This window comes from Melozone crissalis, unplaced genomic scaffold (genome assembly GCF_028551555.1).
Source record: "Melozone crissalis strain CALT ecotype California unplaced genomic scaffold, PUWL_Pcris_2 ptg000042l_1, whole genome shotgun sequence".
In the NCBI taxonomy this organism is placed as follows: domain Eukaryota; kingdom Metazoa; phylum Chordata; class Aves; order Passeriformes; family Passerellidae; genus Melozone; species Melozone crissalis.
In genome coordinates this window covers 31,745,968-31,769,209 of record NW_026535820.1, presented here as the reverse complement: position 1 = coordinate 31,769,209, position 23,242 = coordinate 31,745,968, and the positions used below count along the sequence as shown (strand labels likewise).

At 39.6% G+C, this 23,242-nt stretch overlaps 1 protein-coding gene across 1 annotated transcript in view; it reads right to left on the bottom strand.

Moving 5' to 3' along the window:
• The window catches only part of AHRR (aryl hydrocarbon receptor repressor), a 62,731-nt gene extending 41,272 nt beyond the window's left edge, over positions 1-21,459 (bottom strand). Inside the window, exons 1-2 of the mRNA XM_054285327.1 lie at positions 21,392-21,459; positions 14,433-14,614 (exon numbers count right to left, since the gene is read on the bottom strand). Coding sequence (XP_054141302.1) covers positions 14,433-14,614; positions 21,392-21,453 — 244 coding nt within the window. The 5' untranslated portion in view covers positions 21,454-21,459. The remainder of the gene's footprint in view (positions 1-14,432; positions 14,615-21,391) is intronic.
• Positions 21,460-23,242: the final 1,783 nt, after the last annotated feature.

Genomic DNA, 23,242 nt, shown 5'->3' with positions numbered 1-23,242 from the left:
GGCAACAGAGCCGGGAGTGGAGGGAGTCAAGGCAGGATGGGAACGGGGCAGCAGGAACATTGTTCTGCCTGCTGCATTTTCCACTGGCCAGATGTTCCCCAGTTGGACACGAGCTGCGAGCGGCTGCATGCGCCACTCCCGGAGGGTGTTCTGACCCCTGGGAAGCACTAAAGAGGCCCAGGCCTGCCCAGCATTGAGGAGGCACAAAGGTATTTCAGAGCTCTGATCCTCTCCTCTCCCGCTCGGCCCCAGTGCCAAGTTCAGCTGCGGCGCAGGAGCTCAGCTGTGGCGCAAGATTCATTTTGTGCATTAACCCGATGAGCTACGGTACCATCTGAGACCAACATGCAGCTAATTGCTGTGAGAACTAAACTTTGAATTTCCTGACCTATTCAAAGTTTGAATTTCCCATTCACTCCACGCTCCCGTACTAACAGATGGTATACAGGGTGTAGCTCCAAAACTTCCTGCATCAGAACATATGCAAAGACAACAAGAGGAGATGAATTGCACACCCCTGGAAACCTGCCCTTTATTTGCAGAATGGTGAAATTCTAAATAAGCCAATTGACGTGCCCAAGCAGCCCCCATCTTCCACGCAGGGAGTGCTGACTGAAACTCTTCCGCCCAAGCTATCCCTGCCATGTGGAGCTGGAAAAGCACTGGTTACAGGAGCTGACTCATCAGCTGACTAGCCCACAACCTCAGCCACAAAGGACCAAAAATGCTGGTGGTGGCATGAAGCGTGTGGGTGGGAGCAAGGAATAAGCAATCATCTGGCAGCCTAATGCAGAAGGGAGGGTTGACAACAAGCCATTATTTATTCCCCCCTCCCACCCTAAGGCTCATCCCTCTGCTTCAGTGATTCTCATCATCTTGACGCTGTGGTAGGGCTCTTTGTAGGGGAGGGAATGAAAGGTACATCCCCTCCCTGTGGCCCATGCAATGAAAACATCAGCAGGCTATCTGGGCTCACCACACCCAGATCTCTCAGGGCAAAAGGCCCTCATGGAGAAGAATGGAAAAGAGGTTTGCCTGGTCCTGCTTTCACCCAATAGCAGGCTAGAACAATGTCTTGTTGCAAAAAAAATAAAAAAGGACATCATTGCTTTCCCACCAAAGTCAGTTAATGGAGAGGAGAGATGGAGATCCAGTTCTGGAATGGCAGACAGCAGATGTAACCAAGTGTTTTTAGGAGCTGAGCAAGGAATATAGAAAAAAAGGGAGAATGCTGTAGCAAAGATGGGAAAAGACAAGGGGCAAAAACCTATATGGAGAAAACAAGAAAATCTACAGAAGAGGAAGACACAAAAGAGAAAATTTTACAAAGAATTTAGGTGGATGAGAGAAGTTAGCTGCTAGAGAGAAAGAGGTGGAAGGGAAGTCACCAAGTTAAACAGCAAAAATAAAAAGAAAAAAAAAGATTGGCAGGTTTAATTAAAACTTAACATGAAAGTACGCTGATAAAGTCCCCCAAATTGTTCATATGTATCACATTATCTCCATATAAATCTAAGTTAACTTTTGAGCGTTCATTCCCACCAGCAGCCTTCACCACTGCTAATCAGGATATAATTTGGTCAGTTGTTCCCCAATTTAACTAGCACAAAACATTCTCCAGCCAAATTATTGGTGTGGGGATGGTGTGACTTCCCACCTCCCAGGTTTTAACCTTTTCAATGGTATTTTTGTTATGACTCTGAAAAATACATTTAACTTCGGGCGATGTGTTTTCTGAAACACTGGGGCAGATTTTGAAAGCCTGGCTTGTATTACTCCACTAATGCCAAGGTTAAGCAAAACATAATAAGGAATTAAGGACATGACCAGTTGTCTTTATGTTTCCTCCCCAACCAAACTTGTTGTTTTCTGAGAAGAGGCTTTTTACCCAAATTTTGCCTACAGTAGGTCTTTCCTGGCAAATTGCCTCAGTGGAAAGGAGATTAAGTTTCTCAATGTCCTCTTTTCTTGGAAACTTTCTGTTACATTTCCCAGTCTCCAATACAGGCAGCTCAGGGCACAGGAATCTACAGCTTCAAAGTCTTCCCCAACATGTTTTTCACATGCTGTTGTATTGGCACTTGGCAAGAGTGATGAAGAGTCACAATACTGTAGTTTGCAGCTTTTCTCTGGCTGGAAAAGCTGCACTAGTTGAACGTAATCTTCAGAAAGTCAGAAGACAGAATATCTGTTGAGGCTACGGTATCTAAAGTAAGCAAGCTGACCCCTATGTGGAGATTGAGACTTGACTTGACTAGACAAAGACAAGATAAATAAATTCCTCTTTTCCAAATGACCTCTTGGAACTCAGTGTCCCTGCACTAAGTGTTGCTGCAAGGGGCACATCTTCTGTCCAGAAACTGACCTCTCCTCCCAGCTCAGGCTTACAAGGGTGACAATCTTAGCCACCCTACTGGTTTTTAAGGTACTATCAGCTGCTACCATGATACCTTTAAGGTATGATGCCAAAGTAACCTTCAAGCTGACATTGTCTCTGCTTTCATAACCATAAGTTGGCAGCAACAAATGTAGGGTGCATCATTGTCCTGAAATGATATGGCACTAACTTACTGCCAGACTTATTAAAAATTTCTAAAGTGCTTGCTAGCATCAATAAAAATGAAGAATGTATGTTGCAATGTGCAATATCTTCAGACTCTCTGACGTGTTACTGAGTATGTTTGGCTCAGAAGAAAGAGCTCTTCCCTTAGGGGGACATACATTAAACCCTACTTTGCTAGGGTTTAATACAGTTCTGGTGGTCCTGAAGAAGTGCTGAAAACAATCAAAACCTCTATAACCCATTGTAATTTGAGAGCATTCTGCACCTGGCATGACTGCACCTCTAAAAATTATTCATTTCAAATATTGCTAATTTCTTCTTACAAATATCACTTGCTGTGAGGTGTACAGCCTTTTCCTGTATGCTGTGGTGTAGATGCGGTGTAGAAAAAGCATGGAAGGAAGAAATACAATTTCATTTTTCTCCATGTACTGTTATGGTCCTTATAATAGCATATTAGAATATTCTCCACATAAATCCTTACATTCACCAGCTCAAGATACATTATTTAAGCTGAATTATTTATTCTCTCAAGAAATGCTTTCATAAAGCATTATTTATTGTACCATTTTCCCATACAAGATTTGTAGGGGTCATTTGATGGCACAACATTGGTTTAATAAATTATTTGGAACAAAATACAGAGTGTTTGTGACAGGTTTTCAATGACACTGATATTCAACATAATACCAACATACAGAAGATAACACTTTCTGCACAGATATTGAAATAGTCAGGAGAATAGATAAGATTACTATAAGGTGACATGTTTTGCCTGTATACAATTAGTAAAGTGGTTATGAAGTTGTAAATGGACTAGAAAAAAACCCAAAACCTCAGAATATGTTGTGTTTTGATTTAAATCTGATCTTTGCTTGTTTTCAGTCCTCTTAACTTCTTTCAGCTGTTTCCAATATGTAGATAGCCAATTTATATTGCAGGTTCAGAGTAAATGGGAATAGTGAACATTTTCTTATTATAACAAATGTTTACTTCCTATGTACCTTTAACTTCATATATTCCATGCAGATATAAAGAGGAAATGCATTGGGGAGATTTCAATAGAATTTTAGGGACATGGTAAGTTCATATGATATATACTTCGGCAAGACTGATGTATAGCATCACACTTTCAAAAAAGTAATGATGAGCTTCTTTAAAAGAAGTCCTAAAGTCTGCTTGTAACTTCTCTTACTGAGCATCTAAGTTTGCTGATATGCATTCTGCTTCTACTCAATGTTAAGATTTTAGAAAATTTGTCAGTTCTATTATCTACAGTATTGCACCAAAAAGTCTAATGAAATTAAAACTGGACTTTTAAAGGGAAATCTGCTGTGCCTCACCTAAACAACTTGCATTTCATTTCTTGGAGGGGAACTTTCAGAGCTGACTAATATGTTACTTTTACCTTATAGAGAAGAGAATCATCTGTGTTAGTCACATGGGATTTTCTTTCTAATAAAATGAAAAAGACACTAAACCAAACACAATTAAATGAAGACAAGTCCTTCAGAGTGATCCATTGAGACAAACTGTAGGACAATCACATAGCCAAGTGAGGCAAGCTTTGCAGTCACCAGCCCCCTACTCGTATTTTATATGGCTCAGGGGGGACCTTATCACTCTCCACAACCACCTGAGAGTGTAGCCAGGTGTGGGTCAGCCTCTCCTCTCAGGCAATCAGCAACACAATGAGAGGACAGTCTTAAGCTGCACTTAGGGTGGTTCAGGTTGGGCATTAAGAAGTTCTTCACTAAAGGATCATTAAGCATTGGAATGGCCTGCCCAGGGAAGTGGTGGAGTCACAGTCCCTGGAGGTGTTCAAGGAAAAAGTGGACAAGGCTCTTAGTGCCATGGTCTAGTTGACAAGGTGGTCATCAGTCAAAGGCTGGCCCTGATGATTTGGAGGTCTTTTCCAAACTAAATGATTCTGTGATTTTGTGACCCTCATTGTATCAGAGTTCTCTGCAGAGCTTTACTATGTGCTGTAGCCCTGAAGCAGTAAAGTGAGAAGGGAAGAGGACAATCTCCCACACTATTCACTAGCTGAAAACTATTTGTCTTCTTTGTCTTCAAAGTCCTATACAATTTCAATATGCCAAACTAAATTCCTTGTTCTGTTGGATAAGAGGTATTGTCTTTCCTTTATAACATATCTGTGTTAAAAATGAGAAACAAAATAAATCATTTTCTTGACAGTAAAGATACACGCTTCCTCTCAGAGATGGTAATCACTCATGAAGCTGAGAACAAGTGTAAACCAAGCCAAAGTTCATGCCTGGGGGAATGCTTTCCTTCCCATCCATTGCATAAGTGATAAGGACAAAACTATTGCTAGTGTGTTCTATAGTCACTGAAATTGCTAGCAAGTTCTGAAGCAAAAGGCCATTTTTCTTTTTATGAAAACCAGTCTTGTTTCCATATCCAAGGAAAACATAGGTTACAGTGGAACTAAACTCCAAGTTGGTCCTCAGTCTCCAAGATCTAAACCGAATTTAACTCAAGAGAATTAGATCAATGAAAGTCCATTACTTGTAGTCAGGATAATGGAATTTGAGCCATGCAGGGCTGTGAGAGAACTTCAACAGCTGGTACCAGGCTGGGCCAAGAAGGGCCTTAGCTGCAGATCAGGGATTAAGCAAGCACAGTGCACAAGCAAGATGAGCATCACTGAATGCAAATACAGTGTGTATATCAGTCTCCTGGATTAGATGTACCCAGATTTTTCCTTGCCACTTGCATTTAAGACATTTATTTACACATCCTTGCCACATTCATTTACATCTATGCAACATGAGATGCACAGTGTGATTTAAGCAAATTCACTGAGCACAAAAGCCTACCAAATCAAAATGGTTAAGAATGACTGAGCAAGCTGCAGAAAGGTGAAGACCCACACTCAATGGCTCACAGTATTTTGGGGACTTCCCCTAGCACTGGAGCAATGTAGAAGCTGTGGTTTGTGGGAACACCTATAAAATCAGGCATCGTGTGTGTGGCTGACCATGTGTCTGGTCCTGAGTGTACTTCTATTATTGGTACAAGCAGTGGAACTCTCCCAGTGCCAAATGCCCTCAGGAGAAATCTAACAAAGATTCCTCTCATGTCACTTGTCATTTCCAGCTCCCTGGTTTTTCTAATCAGTCTTGATAACAGCAAGAGAAACATTGAAGCCTACAGGGATGTTCATTTGGATGGCATCCAGCAATAAAAAAATTGTATGAGATACAGATCCAGAACTACAAGAGGAAATTCTGCAAGAAGAATCCTAATGATGGCGTGCTTCCCAAGGACAGCATAAAATCCATGTAGTCCAGCCTTTCCCATGCAGGTGACTAAATCACTCTAACAGCTCTGAGTTTGTAAGAGCTCTGGTAATATAAACAACCCATAGCACATGACACAAGCACCAAGAAGCACCAGAAAATATCTGAAACTTATTTACAGCTGAAACTAAGATCCTTCATTTGCCATTACACAAAAAAAGAAGTATTGAATTTAGAGCCAGTCTCAGAACATGACGCTGAACGTAGTGCTGCACAGATGGGTTCCCTTGATCTTCAAAGGTTATGGGAATTCAAGCAATTTAAATTTGTCTTGTTCTTCCTCAATATAGTTTCATTCTGAAGTAAGTCCTGCTTGTAAATCAACACTCATCCTACAAAACCCATCTTGTTTGCAGGAAACTAAAAAGAAAGCTAGCCAGGAGAAGGAGGTACACCCTCTTACAACAAGACACCAAGAGCAGACACAGTTCTCCTCCAAGAGTCAGCAAAGGCCTTCCAAGGACAGAGAGATCTCCAGGTTATGCAAGAGGACCTCTAGTACAAAACAGCCTCAGTTATTTGTCACATGGAATAAATGGTGTTCCCAGGAAACAAGGGGAAGAGAAAATATTGACCCATTAGTATAAGTAATATGTGCCAACAAAATGGTCTCCCTGGAAATTAAATATATTTTAAAATCTAGTCAAAATAATGTTTGAAAATGGGTAATGTGAAGGAGATTCAATTTGCAGTGGCTTCTCTAGAAAGAAATCCTGCCAAGTCTCAGGGATGGATGAATGCAGCTATCCTGCCTAAAGTCTTGGCACTTCTACTAAAATTTCACTGATGTAGTATTTTAGCACTTGATTAGACAATGTTTTGCAGTAGGTCTTCCTTCAATAATTTACTTATATACCACTTATGCAGAAGAACAGTTTTTCCAGTTTTTCCAGTTGCTCTATTGCTAAAAAGATGGTAAAATTAGAGAGCAGTAGAGAGTGGAAAATGTTTCTTTCATGAACAGTCCATTTTTGGCCAAAACACTCCAAATATTGGTGCAATTTGTGTACACCAGTTCAACACAGCCATAGGAATAACCTTACCTGTTACCCACTCTGACAATGAATGTTTCTTTTCAGTACAAGCCATTGAATATGCTGTCCTAAGAAACCTAAACTACCGAAATGCTTACAATCTAATTAAGCTACAACCGTGGACTACAGCAATATTTTTTTCTATGCGTTCAAAAAAGAAAAGTCCTTATTTCTCTTCCAAGAAAAAAAATCACTCAGACATTCCATTTCAGAGGACAGGACTGGGAATGCTCTAACTCAGTAGAAAATGCCTTTAAAAACCAAACTTCTTATTGTTAAAAAACTCAAATATATTGGGGGATTCTTGACTCAAGGTATAAGCTTCAACCCTAACTAATCAGAGGAACACAAATTGAATCCTTGATTTGTGTCTCAAAGTACAGGTTTCATTAAAAAAAGAAGTTTGAGGAAATTCTGAAAGCCTCTAATTATTTACATAATGGAAATCAATATATGAGTCATACCAAGAAAAAATAGGTGGGAATGAAGATATGGAATCAATGAGGTATAATTTCCTCCTTCTTCTTGTTGTTGTTGGTTTAGGCATCTTATCCTGTTCTTATGAATCTTTCTTATAATATTTATTGCTATTTCAGATTTTTATTATTTTATTTTTCCTATAGCTGTTCTAAATACATCTATCATAAAGGACCTGGAGAGAGTCCAGTGAAAGGACATAAAAATGATGGAGACTAGAGCACTTCTCCTATGAGGAAAGGCTGAGAGAGTGAGAGAGCTGGAACTGTTCAGCCTGGAAAAGGGAAAGCTCAGGGTGGATCCTATCAGAGTGTATAAATACCTAAAGGAAGGCTGGAAAGAACAGCAAGGTTCTTTAAGTGTCCAGTGACAGGATCAGGGTAAACGAGTACAAAGTCAAACACAGGAGGAACATCAAGAAACACAATTTCACTGTCAGGGTGACCAAGCGTTGGCTGAGGTTGCCCAAGGACAATGTGGACTCTCCATCCTTGAAGATACTCAAAAGCCATCTGGACATGGTCCTGGGAAACTGGTTGTCAGAGACCTTGTTTCACCAGGGGGCTTGGATCAGGTGACCTCCAGTGGTTCCTTGCATCTTCAACCCATCTCTGAATCTGTGATTCACTAAGACTGTGATTTTAATTTTAAGGAAAAGCTTTAGGCTACTGAAACTGGCTTACAAATGAAAGATGAATTTTTCCCATGGAAATGGATCCAATATAGGTCATAACTGTAATAGTAAGCTCAACCATATGAACTTAGTTTAAGGATCAGTTGAATCTTGTTGTGGAAAAATTTGCCATGCTTATGTAAAGTAAAATGTAAAAAACATATTTATACCAAAGAAGCAGGATTTGTCATTCCAGAAAAAAAATAATTACTGAGAGTTTGAAAAGAAAACTCTGGGAAAACAGAATTATTAGGAAGAGATGGTGGAGTAGAAAGAGATGCCTGAGAACCACAGTACATGCACTGCAGAGGAACCTTGGAACCTCAGACCAGGAGCTTTGGTTCAGGTAGGCAGCACTCCTACAGCACTGCTGGGTAGCATTACATTGCAGATTATGCACTAACAGCAAGATCACTCTGTGCTTCTTTACCCATCTCAGGTTTTAAAACCTTAAATTTCTGTGTCGCTGAAGTGTCATGCATGTCACAGCAGAAACAGGTCTGCAGTGGGGGCTGCAGCACCAAATATTCAATTATTACAAGAAATAATAGCCTAAAGGGTCTAAGGAATGGACCTGAGGAATCTCAGTCACAGTAGTATGCTTCTGACCTAGGAGAGTAACAGCCATGGACACTGCAGGAGGAGAACAAAGATGGAACACACTGCAAGTAATTGAGGATAGTGAAAATCAGGCCAGCTGGGAGGAATCCTTTGTTGTTTTCCTCTAAAAAGGGATAAATTCAATTTCCATTAAAGATAAATGTTGATGGGAACTGGATCACACCAAACACATAGACGAGTAAAAGGAAATGACCCACTAACATAAATGCTAAATCAGAAGAAAGATAGAAACCACACAGTCAGTGTGTGCTACCCTGTCAGAAAAGGGGGAAAATAAAAAACCTTAAAAAATTATATTTATATCTATGTATATATGTGTGTGTATATATGTCTATAAGAGGTTTAATTGAAGGGGAGAAATGGGTTAGAAGGAGATAGGGCAGCTTGGTGAAAGTAACTGGGAAATGCTGGAATTAATGTTTCTTGCAGCAGCAGCAGCAATCCAAGCTACAGCTTTGAAGACAGAAGACCAACAGGAAGGAGACTTCAGTACACCTGGAAAAATCTCAGAGGGCACATATCTAAGGGAAACAGAAGCTGGATGTTTTTTCAGCAAATAAATATATAGGATATAAGTGTAAACTGCATCAGTGGCAGTGAAGAAAGAGAAATGTAAGAAAAGACCACCTAAACAAAATCTTGAGTTCTTCAGTGACTGGAAGCTCACAGAAAATCTCTTTTAAAAATGAATAAGATAAAGGACAAATGTATAAGAAGAGAAAGAATAAGGCCAATGTATAGTATCAGATGCAGCAAGGAAGGGAAGGTTATAAAAATCACGCTGGAAGCCCTTTAACCATACAGGTTGGGAAAATAGATTTCTGCTACTCAGCGAAAGGGGAGCTATAGACAATGAAAGCAAAAAAGTTTAGTGTTGATTGCCTCTTTTTGCTTCCATCTGCTAGGATCACCTTCATGGCTGTAAAAGCTGAGGTGCCATGAGAAATGAAAACAATTTTTTTTCTACAGAAGAGAGGCTTAAACTGAAGCAGGAGACTTCCAGCTTGGATTTTAGGGATTGCAAAGGAAGGTATTAAATCATCCATGTTGCAGATTTGCAAAAATATTAGACCATGACCCTCAGGTTAAGGCATAGCTTACTCAGGAAGGTTCCCTAGAGGCCTGTTCCCTAAATTTTTTAATTCTGCATGGAAAAAGATGAACTAAGATTTGTAGACAATTTTTTCAAACTCTACTGTAATTCATTTTATAATCCAGATATAACTGTAGTCTAAGGCAGGTCAAACAACATGTCTCCATGCTTGACTGTCACTAATTTCGCAAGATCTGGACTGCAGTTTAAATATAAAACTTACAGAAACTTTTAAGATATTTATTCACAGAGTTCATCTGTGACTCTCTACAGTCCATATTTAGTCATCCATAAATCTATCAGGATTTTTAGCTTTCAAAATCAAATGAAGTCTGGAAGTAAATAAATACAGAGAAGGCACTGAAGTCTGCAATAAACACAGAGATTCAAAATAATACAGGAGGGAGATTTTTGTCAGGAAAGCACTGCTTTTGTGCTTGCATGCACGTCTCTGTTTTTGACTATATATATGTGTGTGTGCAAAAAATATCCAGATGGGCAAAATAACAAGCTATCGAATTAAATTATGCTTTATATAAATTTTGTAGTAAAGGGTTTGAAATTAAAATGTCCATCCATATTGAGGTCTCTACATTTCCCATCTGAGACTATATTCAACATTATCTATCATTTATCAGAAATGCTTATGGTTAAAAGGTCTAACATTGCTTAATGAGCTGTCAAAGGAAAAGTTTGAGTGGAATTTGAGTATTAATACAAGGTTAGTTACACTAAGAACTAAAAGATGAGGAGCTATATAGCCCTAGTTGTAACTGTGTCGGTGTAAATTGTCATAGCTGGTTTCATTACAAGGACTGGGAAACATAAATTAGCTCTCCCTCAGAAAGGACCTGAGCTGTTAAAAGGACAAGGGGCTATTCTTCTAACATTTATTTACTAAATCATTACCTGTACTAGGAGGGAACGAGTTAAACAACCAACAGAATGGGGCTGGTTTGGAAGTGGAGCAAGACCACCATTTCCCCACCAGTGGAAAAACTGAGGAATGAGAAGTACTAAAGGATGTGTTGTCAAGAGTGGTAAAGGAAGGCAGACTGCAATTAACCGAGATGGAGCACGTCCAAGACAGAGGCCCAGCAAACTCAAGTGGTCACAGCCACTGAGTGCCTCTCCATGCTCACAGGAGCCCCACCCTAAGCAAGTCTTTGTCAGGGCCAAGGGACAGTCACAGTTTCCTGCAGCAGTTGATGTGTCTCAGCCATCAGCTAACCCTGGTTCCGACCCAGCTGCCTCATCCATGCGATCCGGTGAGGTTGGAAGGTTATTGCTGCAGGCCATTTTGAAGTGCTTATCAGGAAAATGCAAAATGACTGAATGCCTGTACCTTGGGGGGAGCAGGGCTATTAATAGAGCCTCTGCCAACTGATAACAGAGATAGGGAGAATCTTAAATAAGTAGACAGCAAAAAGGAAACGTTTCTAAGAACGAGGGAGGGAATTCACCACAATGACTTAACTAAATCCTAGGAATATCTGTCTCAACAACCAGGTCTAAATTTTTGAAAGGAACCAGGCCTTCGCTTAAATCAGTCAAGTAAGATGAACTGGTCATATGCTTCAAGGTGCTAACCTCTAATGGTCACTAAAATGGGAATAAATGACTGATGGATGTTCTACATGCACTAATACCCAACTCTCTGCACAACCATTGTCACACTTGAGGTCAATATGGTGAGGTTACTCCCTCCAGTTGGCTATTGATCTTCATAACCACGTTTGTGCTGTGCACTGACTATGGCAGAGTAGCTACTAAAAGGACACCTAGTGGTAAGGAAATGAGTGTGCCCAGGAACCTCTGGCATTGCTGAAGGTGTGCCACTGCAACTGGCATGGGAATTGCTGACCTGTTATGGGTGGAATACACAATGTCACATATGAACTTAACGTGTCAAGTAACACTACTCTTTTTTTTTTTTTATGGTAAGCAATGTTCTTAAAAGCATATTTTAAAAACCTGAAATTTAAGCTTAACTTCCTCAAAACTCAAAGAATAGGTTTTTTTTTTTAAACAAATTATGCACAGTACTGTCTGTTGCAGTCTACAAAATTGAATGTATTGAATCTCCACTGTGTCCACTTCAGGAATATTGGATAGCAAACAGAACATTAACATCATTACAGATATGTTTTTTCTTGATATTCAAGTCAGATTTCATCTTGGGCATCATCATTCCTTGGTTCCTCCACTGTGCCACTCTACAATATCCTGAGTAATTCCTCCCCTTCTTATCTTTTCCTCCTATGAAGAAACAGCTGGAGAATATAAATTGAGCTAACGTTAGTTTTTTGGGGGTTGTTTGTTTGTTGGGTTTTTTTGTTTCTTTTTTTTTTTTTTTTGCCCATGCAACTTTATAGTCACTTCTTGCCTGTGTTTATTCCAAACCCTTTATTATGTACCAATGCCCTTGTGACCAGGAGATGCCCACAACAGAAAGCTCCATTCCAGATGGAGTCATGCTGGTCCCATGCAGAGAGGGATTATAACTTTCCTGTGTAGTGACATGCTGCCTCTAGGCAAACAGACCAAAATCCACACTTAGCTTTCTTGTTTATGTCAACATACTGTATTACAGGCATGGAACAACTTGTTGACCACTGTCCCTCTTTGGTTATTGTTTTTATTTCTCTGTTCCAGGTTTGTCTTTTCTATTGAACACCAGTTTCTTTGGATTAATTTTCCCTGAGTGAATTAGTACAGATTTACTAAGTCATTTTTCCAGATACGTTTTTTATCCAATTTTCTAACATCTCTGTATGCCACTGGTCTGTTCTCTGTCCTCAGAATGTTTATAAGCTCCCAGTTTAGTGTCATCCTTTGATTTAAAAAGCCACAAACAATCCATTTCTGCTCTTCTATCCTCTTTCATCACAACAAAAATTGAAACACTGGGACGAATACGCTTGTTTGCTCTTTTAGGTGACATGCTACTACAGTTTTTGCCTAAAAAAAAAACCAAACAAACAGATTCTGCCTTTTTTCTCCAGAATTACCAGTAAGTAGATTGTGATGTTCATGAGGGATACAGCAGATTCTGCCCTCACCCAAACATTTGCAACCTCACTCAGCTCAGTTTCCACAGCTCACCTCTCCTCCACTCCACCCTTCTGAATCTCCAGCCTGCTCGGTGTCTTAAAATGACATGTAGTTTCCTTCCTTTACCATAAACAATGATTTCTGTAACCTTAATTTCATGATGTAAACATTTAAAAATAAGAATGAAGGGAACACAAGCTATGTGTTCAATTAGGTAATTTGAGGATTAAATTAAATGTCTCAAAACATGGAACACTGAACATTTCAGCATAACACAGCCTGGCTTTACTTGTTTTCCTTTTATCTCATCCCTTTAAGAAAAGGAGACAATGGATCTTAGAAACTCTGGCAGAAGAGTAGCAAAGACAGCTGAAGAGATATTATTGCTTGTGAATGCAAGACAAATGAAAGTCAGGCTTAGAGGAAGAGAACATAGCACTCAGGTATGTGTTTAAAGAGTAAGAGAGGCACTCTGTCGACTGCAGGATGCTGGAGGCTGGGCAGCACCTGCCACAGCTGACATGGGAGGCTCCTGCTATCAGTGGTATCACCATTTGTAATCTCATGTCAGCCTTGTAAAATGCCCTGCAGCCAGCCAAAGTCTCTTCAAGATGACATTTCTTTTATACTGAAATGCATTTTAAAAGCAAGAAGCCAACCAACAGATATTATTCTTTGATTAAGTCCAAAACCAGAAATTTTTCTTAATTTAAAAAACATATATATATATATATATATATAAAGGATCATCATAAGGAGTAGAAATAATAAAGAGTAATAAAGTAAAAATAACGTCCATAAAAATACTTCTGTTTATCTCTGCAGTCCACATGTAAGTTTTAGTCAACTATTCTCCTTCATACATAGGGTTTTTTTCCTTTTTTTTGACAACAACTCCAGAGAGGATTTCCATTATTAAATAATTTGGATTTTGCTTTTCTGAACTCCTCAGCAACAGAAGAAACTCAAAATATCTTTGAATTTGGAAGAATTCTTTTTACGTGCATCTGAAAACGCACATTTGGCTTTCCCTTTGTGATGTGCCAGACAACTATACAAACAAAGCACAGCCTAGTACAGCTTTATTCAGCACTTTCAACTTTGAATCTCTCTTGTCCTGAAAGACAGTGACCATTTTGGCTTTTCAAGTGAACCCATTTCCTCCTGGCATAGAGCAAACATAGGTAATACAGTAGTTGCTTGACTTTCCCATCGTACTTAAACAGGAGTTTTGAACTTTCATAATAACAGCACCAAATAGAGAATTCGAACTCTAGCAGGTATTACATTTGCCCCAAACTTCTTTCCCAGTTTAGTGATTTTACATTTGTGTTTTCCCATTTCCATCAGCCTGCTGATGAAAGATGGACATTATCCCAATATTTGGTGAAAAACACACAAACTACATAAGAGGAAATGAATGAAATTTCCAATGCAACATCCCATGCACAAAATAAGTTCAAAAATATATTTTCACCCCCTTGTTTTATCAATATAATACCATTTGTTACTTTTACTCAGGATCAGTACAAAGCAGCAATAAATTAGTGGGATACTTTTAAGGGGGTGTTGAGATCTTAAGGAAACCTACCTTGAAAGAAACTTTTGACACGGAGATAGCTGACACTGAGGCGCAGGACGGAAAGTTTGTCCAGCTTCGATACGATGTCAGGGGGAAAAGGAAGGAGGCTGGCCAGGTGGTCCAGCTCTGCATTCAGACGGTCTCTGTGTCTCTTCGAAGGATTTGATTTTTCATTCCCAACTGCAGGCCTTCTGTGGTGGAGAACACATTTTCAATTACCTGTTTTACTTCCAGAGGCTGAGATGCTCAATGCAATTAATTGATAACAGTAGTACTTTGCTTAGTTTCTATGAAAATCTTCAAAGTCTCTGTCCTCTGACAAAAAAAAGCTTTACTGTTCTGCATCTGCCATGGTGCAAAGACACAGGCTTTGTCTTCTCTTTTTGTATCAGACAAAAAGTGAAGAACTGGTATCTTTTACTCAGGACCTCTCACCTTAGGGAAATGGGTACTATCTTCATGTTCTAGTCAATACCAGGAAAAACAATTTCTCATCTTTGTTGTACAAATCAGGGACAGAACAGCAGGGGAAAATTACCATGACTAATGCATGAACCCATTCAATATCCACTGTATTCATTCAAAGCATCTTAGTTTCCTCCATTTAATGACTCAACCTGTGGGTCAGGAGATAATTAAGAAAAGAGTCTTTCTTTAGACATGAGTAAAATGTATGGAAGGCAAGGTGAAGAGAGATTCTTTCCTCAAGCTCAAAACTCAAGTGTACATTCTCACTTTTACCTTCCTACATCAGTAATAACAAAGACAAGAATTTGGTTTCTTGAGAAGATTGATATTCCTCACAAAACATAAAGTTACTCAGCTTTCTAAGCCAAGCAAGTCCATCTCCATTTCGTGTTCCCCTTACGTAATGGACAGTACCAGAGAACCTAGAATAGCTGTTGTGGAAATTCGTTATGATGATATACATAACAAGTGAGGAACCTCAGTTTTGGAATGTCCACTGATTCCCAGAGAAGGTGTAAGATGCTCTCAAGAGGGAGTAAAGGAAAAAGCTGGTGCTTTTGCACACAGAAATGGGGACCTTATTTTTAGCATGACAGTGGGGGATGCTCAGTGCTGAAGCACAGACTCGTCCATTGAGCAAGAAGACCTGAGTGGGAGGCTGAGAAGGTCGCTCTGTTCAGTAGCCAGCTATTGCTGGACCCAGCAGTAGTCAAATGCATTATCCAGGCATGAGCTGTGGGACACTGGAGCCATAAACTACATGGATACTCAAGAGTGGGAAACGGCAAGTAAGAAGATTATAGATAGTTGTGCTAGCAGTTTCTACTTTCACCTCACTGAATCCAAGGATCATAATCTCAAGTAGTTAGCTGACATTGGACAAGGAGACTAAAAACTAAATATTTGTCACACTTTATTACTGCATTTTCACACTACACACATTTACTGTATTTTTCAATCATAAGGTGGTTAAGGCCTTAAGTTACATCAGTATTAATTTGTCATTGCAGTTGTAGTTCTGAAACAATTGTGCTTTGGAATTAGCAAAAAAAAAATCAGTTTTTGAGGAGCAGGTTTGTACATGTGACTGCTGCTAACTGAAAACCTCTTAAAGAAAATCGTATCTGAAAAATTCATTGCTACTTTTGAGAACCTCATTTCAAGGGCACAGCATCAGTGGACAGAATGGACGGAAAAAAATTGAGTTAGAAATAATATTTTTTTTCAATATCACTAAAAATACATAATTTCTGCTATTTCATTAAAAATTGCCAATACTTATATATGGTTCTTCAATAAAACAACGAGTTGCTTCCAAACACATGGAGAAGATTTTGCTGATTAGGACAAATTAACTACTTTCCTATATAAGGGAGAGGAAATATGAGAACAAATAATGCAATCAACAAAGAAGGAATAGTGTTTCTTACTTTTTCTCAGTTAACTATTTTTTGCAGTAAACCTTGAGGCTCAGCCACCCTATGACACCAAAAGGATGTCTGATTTATGGAGGGCAGTAATTTTGTGGGAACATAGCCTACAGCTGAGCAGAAGCTAAAGAACTTAAGCTTTGCTAATCAGTCTTTACATCTGACAAACCAGCTGAAGCAAGGAAGCAATGTAGGACAGAAGAAATTAATTCTGATAAGGAAAATTAAGCTGATGAGTTCAAGAGGTAAAAATTGCCGAGAATAAAATGAAATAGAAATAGAAGTTGTTCAAGCCTATTTACCACATAAAATAGTGACTGCTCTATCCCAGAGAAGAATGGTTTGAAGAAATTAGGTGGTCTGCCTTTGTACTGAGTGCAAGGAATAATTTTCAGAAGATGGTAGGGAATGGTGTAAAATGACTACTGGAGAAAGTTCAGGGCAGAGTCTTCCTGAAAACTCAAGGAAATGATTCAGTAAGGGAGTGAATCCAAACAAACAGGAGTTGGATGTAAATGGTAGTAAGGTGCCAAGTGGATGTGATTTTAAACAATGTGAGTTCCATGGAAAGGCTCAGTTAGCTAGCCATAAACAGAAAGGTACAGGCAGGGAAAATCTTCAGTGGGCTGCCTTGAGGCAAATGAAAATTCTAGCCTTTATTTTGAGCTGAAAGGAGATGGTGCTTGTCGTGTTCATGTTAAACTCTGGATTGTCAAACTGTAAACAGAGACACAGGAGACACTTGATGATCTCCCATTTACTCTGTTTTCCATACAACACTGCTACAGTAAAGGAGGACACATAATTCAAGGAATATCTATGGCTTTTCTTTCCTCACATTGTTGAACTGCCCAGTAGTAACAAGCCCTTGTAGCTGTGCAGGACCCCCATCAGCAGTAGTCCTTGGGAGCTGGTGGGGAGAACATTTTGTCTTCAGGTGGTACACAAGGCGTTGAGCCATTTGGCATTAGTGATTCAGTGTGCCCATGACACACGGACCGCCAGTAGTGTAAACCAGTTTGGTGAGCTGGCAGAGGAATTTCCTGCAACTACAGCTCTGTCTGCTGTTCCCTACCCTCCGCAGAGCCCTACCCTGTTAATGAAAACTTTGCCCTGAATAGGTTTTATAAGTATGCTGCAGTGTTGAACCAGCAGAAGACCTGAGCTGAGAAAGGCCTAATCATTTACTGTGATAGCAAGCTCCCAGTAGGAAGGGGAAGGGAAGACAGACCATGAGATGTGACATAGGCTGAGAGCAAAGTAACGACAGAGCATTATCGTGAGTGTACTGACCAGCACCCTCAGTCACTGAGCTGTGCTTGGACATTGTATAGGAATTTTGGCAGAGCTGAGCTCCAGTGGCAGCCACGTGTGTGTGGATGTTCACCATGTCCTATGGACCAAAAGGACAGAATGAGAGAAAGCTGCTTGAAGAAAAGGCAGCTCTTTGCCACCTACTATGTCTCTTCTGCATCTTGACAGCAAGGAAAGGTGAAAGCAGAACTAATGGTCAGGAAGACATAAGAAGAGCAGCAGAGCGGATGAGAGGTGGGATAGTGTGGTACCAAGTAAGAGGAAGGGCTACGCCACAAAGGGCCTTAAAATTAGAACTAGGAAGCAGGAGAGAGCTGCACCTCCCAAGGTCTCTGTTTACCCTGGCACTGGCACAGTTCTGGCTGAAGTGGGCATTCTGGAGTAGTTATAGATACACTCAAAGCTGGGACAGGTATAGTTGCCTTTAAAGAGCTGTAAAACATTACAAGAAATGTTGTGTAGAGGGAGAGGGTTTTACAAGATGCCAGGGTTTGAGATGAAGTAGTGGCTGAAGTTCTCAAATGGTAACTGTCCTGAAGCATTGCCTTAGCATTTTTAAGTATTAATTTCAACACAGTGATTTTAGTTTGAGGTTAAAGACAAGATCTCTTTAATTTCCAGATGCTTGAATTACCAGTAAAATGTTAGATTTCCACAGGAAATAAACACTTGGTAGAAAATGTTTCCTTTAGTCAAAATGCTGGCTGGCTGGCTGAAAAGCATATCTGATGGAAAATTTTCAGTCTGCCTGAGCTCCAGGTGTTTGACCTGTGTCCATAAACATCAGGGTTCTTTAGTGTAGAACATGTTTAATGGGGCTTGTTTGGAAGTTTTGGGGCACAAAAGGAAAACAGCTATGTTTTTTAAATTTTCTTGCGTGTATAAAAGGAGAACCTGAACCTTATATGTTATCTGAAGAATGACAACCTAATGAAGATAAACTCTGCTAGTTCTGTGTAGAAAGCAAGACTGAAACATATTAGCTCCTCCCAGTAAAATTTTCCACACATTCTTCCCTAGTCTTGTTGGTCTCTGTAGTCTCCCATGGAGCTTTTTTATACATTTTCATCACTGCTCTGTAAAAGTACCTCAGAACAAAATTCCTGTGCCTGAAAAACATTCATGAACATAATGAACAATATCATTGTGGGATATCCTGGATTAAAAGCCAGCTGCAGGATCACCCCCTGGTTGACAGCCTGACCATGAAAAGATTATGTAGAGTCAGAGAGTTAGCTTCTTGGGATGCACTGAGTATGGGGAGATATAAATGTCCCAGTTGTTCTGCACAGGAGAAAACTGCACCTCTGTCCTTTAAATTCTGATCTTCAAAAGCACTAATCCCTGAATCCCTATTGGAATCCAAGTATGCTGCTTGCACTGAGGTACCTGAGCTCACTTATCTTTTTGTTTAAAAAAAAGGTAAATTCTTTACATTAAAGAGAGAGGACTGGCCAAAGAACACCCATCAGCTTTACTTTCTGTGAAAAATCAGGTTTTACAGCTGAGCAAATACTCCTCTCAGAACAGGTACCAGTATCTACCTTGATTCATTGGCAGAATGGTAGGGGGGAAAGTACAACAAGACTGTGGAGGAGAAAGTGCTGTGCTGCCAAACAAGAGAAAAAAGCTGTAACAAAGATTGTACAACATGGATAAAAATAATGGTTAAATATGCTGCTCAATTTATAGGCTTTGTCTACCCTTCTAAATTCAAGATAAACTAATCAAGGCAGCATGACAGCAATCTCGGAGTCCTGAAATGCCAGTAAGACCAGCAGGACTGAAAGACACAGACCAGGAAAGGAGCTGTGTTAGCCAGCTGGTCTGGGGCATTCAGAGCCTCTTTAGAGGAAAGTCCCTGAGTGAGGGAATAAGGTCAGGAAAGGCTTACCAGAGACCAAGCCCACAAACAGATAAGGTTTGAGGAAGAGACCAGTGTTGCTAGGAGCTGAGAAATCATCCTCAGCAAGTGGTAAGTAACTAACCACAGAAAATGGACAGCTGTCTCCAGTGTGGGACTTCAGTATTCTAACAATCCCAACAGTTCCCCTTGTTTTAACCCATGTTTCTTAATCAAATTTTTTCATGTCCTGAAAAGTTTAGGCTCAGGTACCTGCACTGCAACATCATAGAAAAGCTATTTTCAAGGCAGCATTACCTGCAATGGTTCCCAAGATGAATACTTGGTTGTGTAAAGTGAGAATTTTCTTCTGAGAGTATTAAAGTCAGAGCTTCCAAAAAGGCTAATGAGGTCATTTCCATGATTTGTTAGCAGGTAGTTTTCTTAGCCATTCATTTATCTAGAAATCATCTTTGAGAGGAGTTCTAAAAGGCATGTAAACTCCAAACATAAGCTTAATGTTTCTCAAAGCAACTGCGAGTCTCCTTCCTTCTTCACAAAAGTAATGGTCCATAAACAGTTCTGCATAGAGGTAATTTAATGTACTGGAAATGTTCCATCCCTCTTGCAATTGTTATAAAATCAAACATCCACATATATACTGAAACAATAGTGTAGATATCTTACATATATTTTGAATTCAACACTCAGGATTTTTGTAGGAAGAATAATTTGCTTATGCCATTATCTTTGTCTATTGAAATGTGATACATTTTAAACTAAAAGAAACAAATTTTTAAGTGGTAACAAGTGGTTCATGAGCAAATATTGCCCCAAATCCAAACAATATGAACAGATGTCATTAAAACATTCAGAGAAACTCCCCTTTGACTTTAGACCAATATGTACAATTTTAAGCCAAGTTGGTTATTTTTAGAAGTTCTGAACAACTGAAAATAGGGAAATTTATTCTAGTTACCTTCTCATCCTTAAATTTTGTATGAAGGCCACCAGTGCCAGTTCATAATTTGAACACAGTAAAAATGTATGTTTCATAATCAAATAATCAAGTGTAACACAGAAAATATGGGACGATTACATTAAAAAGCTTTACTTCATAGATTGGCTTTTGGCATCTGGAACTCATTTACATTTGAGTGATAGCAATCTCTTTTTCCCCCTTCCCTTTCAAGCATCTTGTAGTAACAAATTTCCATTTCATTTCTTCTTTTCCTGCTTTGCCTTTGCACATACAATTCCTCTCTCCCATTTTTCTCCTTTCATTCTCTAATGAAAGTGATCCCATAGTAAACAGAAGTCTGAAAATTATGTGTTCTATATGCAAAAAGTGACTCACCAGTCTGCTCTTTCAGTTGGCTGAACTGACCCACTTTCCCAGCCCGCTCACGTTGGACTTAGCAATGCCCCAAGCAAGGCTAAGCCCAGGAAAGGGGAAGGGGGGAGTGCAGTGCCAGTGCTCTGGTGCCACTCAGCACATGGCTTCTCAAAAAGCTCCTTGGACAGGAGGCAGGGAGCATGGAAGCACCAAGGTGGCAGCCACCCCTCCAAGCCACTGCTGACATTTAGTCCATTGGTGTGTTCTGCCTACAAAAGGGCACTGTCCCTCTCCACTGTCCACGGCAGCACCGTGGTGCCCTCCACAACCACCACTGGCCTCCTCCCGGGATACCTAGTGCTGGGTAAGGATGGTTTGAGCCAGGCTTGGCATCCTTTCTGGAGACATCTACCCCATGAAGAGCCAGCCTCCCAGCCAAGGGTTTCTCATTGCAGAGAGGAAGATTAGGTCTCTCCTGTGTCATAGGAGACCATAGGAGGAAGGGAACCCTTCTTCTACCTCATTTCTAGCCCGTATGTTTGGAGGGAGATGCCTCCTGATGAATATGATACTTAACTGTTTTTGAATGGGTTTCCTCCTTTTCCTCCCAGCATACAGGCATTCCCCCGGAGGAATCATGGCTTTGACACTGAAAAACAAAAGGAATAGGTTTCTTACTTCAGAGGTTTCTGTGTTTCAGACTACAAAATGACAGCACTGAGAAAGTTCCACCGAGGAAAATGTTTGTTCCTTGAGTGTGACATTCAGCAACACTAAAAAGCATGGTGGCATTAGTGAAGATAGAAGCTTACAGCTTATTCAATTTCCTACCCTAATATTATTAGAATATTGATGTTTATGTTCAATTTTCATTTTTTCCAATTAAGTATGCTATGCATGATATAAAATGGTTATAAAATACATCCTGTGTACTGGATATCCAAATTTTTTTTTCCCTACCCGGCTCATTTCTAAATTCAGCTAAACAAATAAGAATGAACAATACTACCCGTCATCTGCAGGGAGGATTTCACAGCTTTTAAAATACACAGGAATATTATCTCCGTTACTGACATTGTGACTGGTAGGTTGCAATTATTCAAATCAGCATTTCTCCAGATCCTCACATCCTCATTTTTAAAGGCTGGAAATATAGCTGTCGGCAGCTCAAGATGTGACACACAGTTTTGTGGTTGGCACTAGGACCCAATGTAGTGCTGACTGAGGTGACAATTTTCACACAAAACTTGGTCTTATTGATTTATTTGAGTATGTTAGCCCTAGAGACATTGCAGGGTGGGAAAAAGTCTCTGCATTCAGTCTGTTTAAATCTTTTGGAGATTAGCTGAATATCAAAGTCTCTTGATTTTCTGTCTGAAAGAATATTTTAGTCATGCTGAGTGCTGTTCAACAGTGGGTGCATGCTGCTAGAGAGGTTAATGTATCTCAAGAATAATTGCTGTTTTGTGTAAGATACAAAATTAAAGGGAACTTTTATGTCATTGAATCAAATCTCATGCTGGTGAACATGTTTACATGAGTGTCATGTAAAGTAAACCATAAAATTGCTGAGCTTATTTACAAAAACCTTTAGAATGGCTTTCTTTTTCATGGAAAGACAGCTTTCTGATAACTAAAAACCTTTTGCCTTCCAGCTTAAATTTGTTCATGGTCATTTTATGCCCATTTGTTCTTCTGCCAACATTGTCTTTTAGTTTAAATAGCTCTTCCTCCTCCATTGTGTTTACTCATTGGCATATTTTTAAATATCAGTCATGTCTTCAGTCAGCCTTCATTTTTCTATTCTGGGACAATTCAAACTCTTTTATTTCCCTCTCATGTTACAAACTGTTTTTTTTCTTCCTATCATTTTAGGAGAACAGAATTGAGCCCAGTTTATTAAGCAAAATCTAAAATGTATTTCATACATGCAAGCACAGCATCCTTTGCTAACTTGAGGTTCTTTAGGTATACTGTGTTTCCCTCATCTGGGAAACCAGTTACTGTGTCAATACACAGCTAGCAGGTTACTTTGGCAAAATTATTTGAATCTTCGTTCCCTTTTTACTCCAACTAACTACAGCTGTTATTTGTTCTTTCTTTCTGAGAATTCATTCTAAAATGATGCATAATATAGAGATCAGACTAATTGCCTTCTCTCAAATGCAGGTTATGGTGGAAACACTAATCATTCTCCACTTGGTGCACTGTCAGGAATTAGGCTCTTCCAGAAACAGGGCCATATTTTCCACTATTACTGGAATAATTTCCTGTGACATCAGATGGGTGAACTGCCTGTCCAAAGTTGATGAGGCATATGATACTGTGCAATAAATACTGCTGCAGGTTAAGATTATGTCACAGCCTTTGCCTAGATTAAGCCTTCTTGCCACCTTTGAAGACCTTGTTAAATAGGTTTAATCTTCAA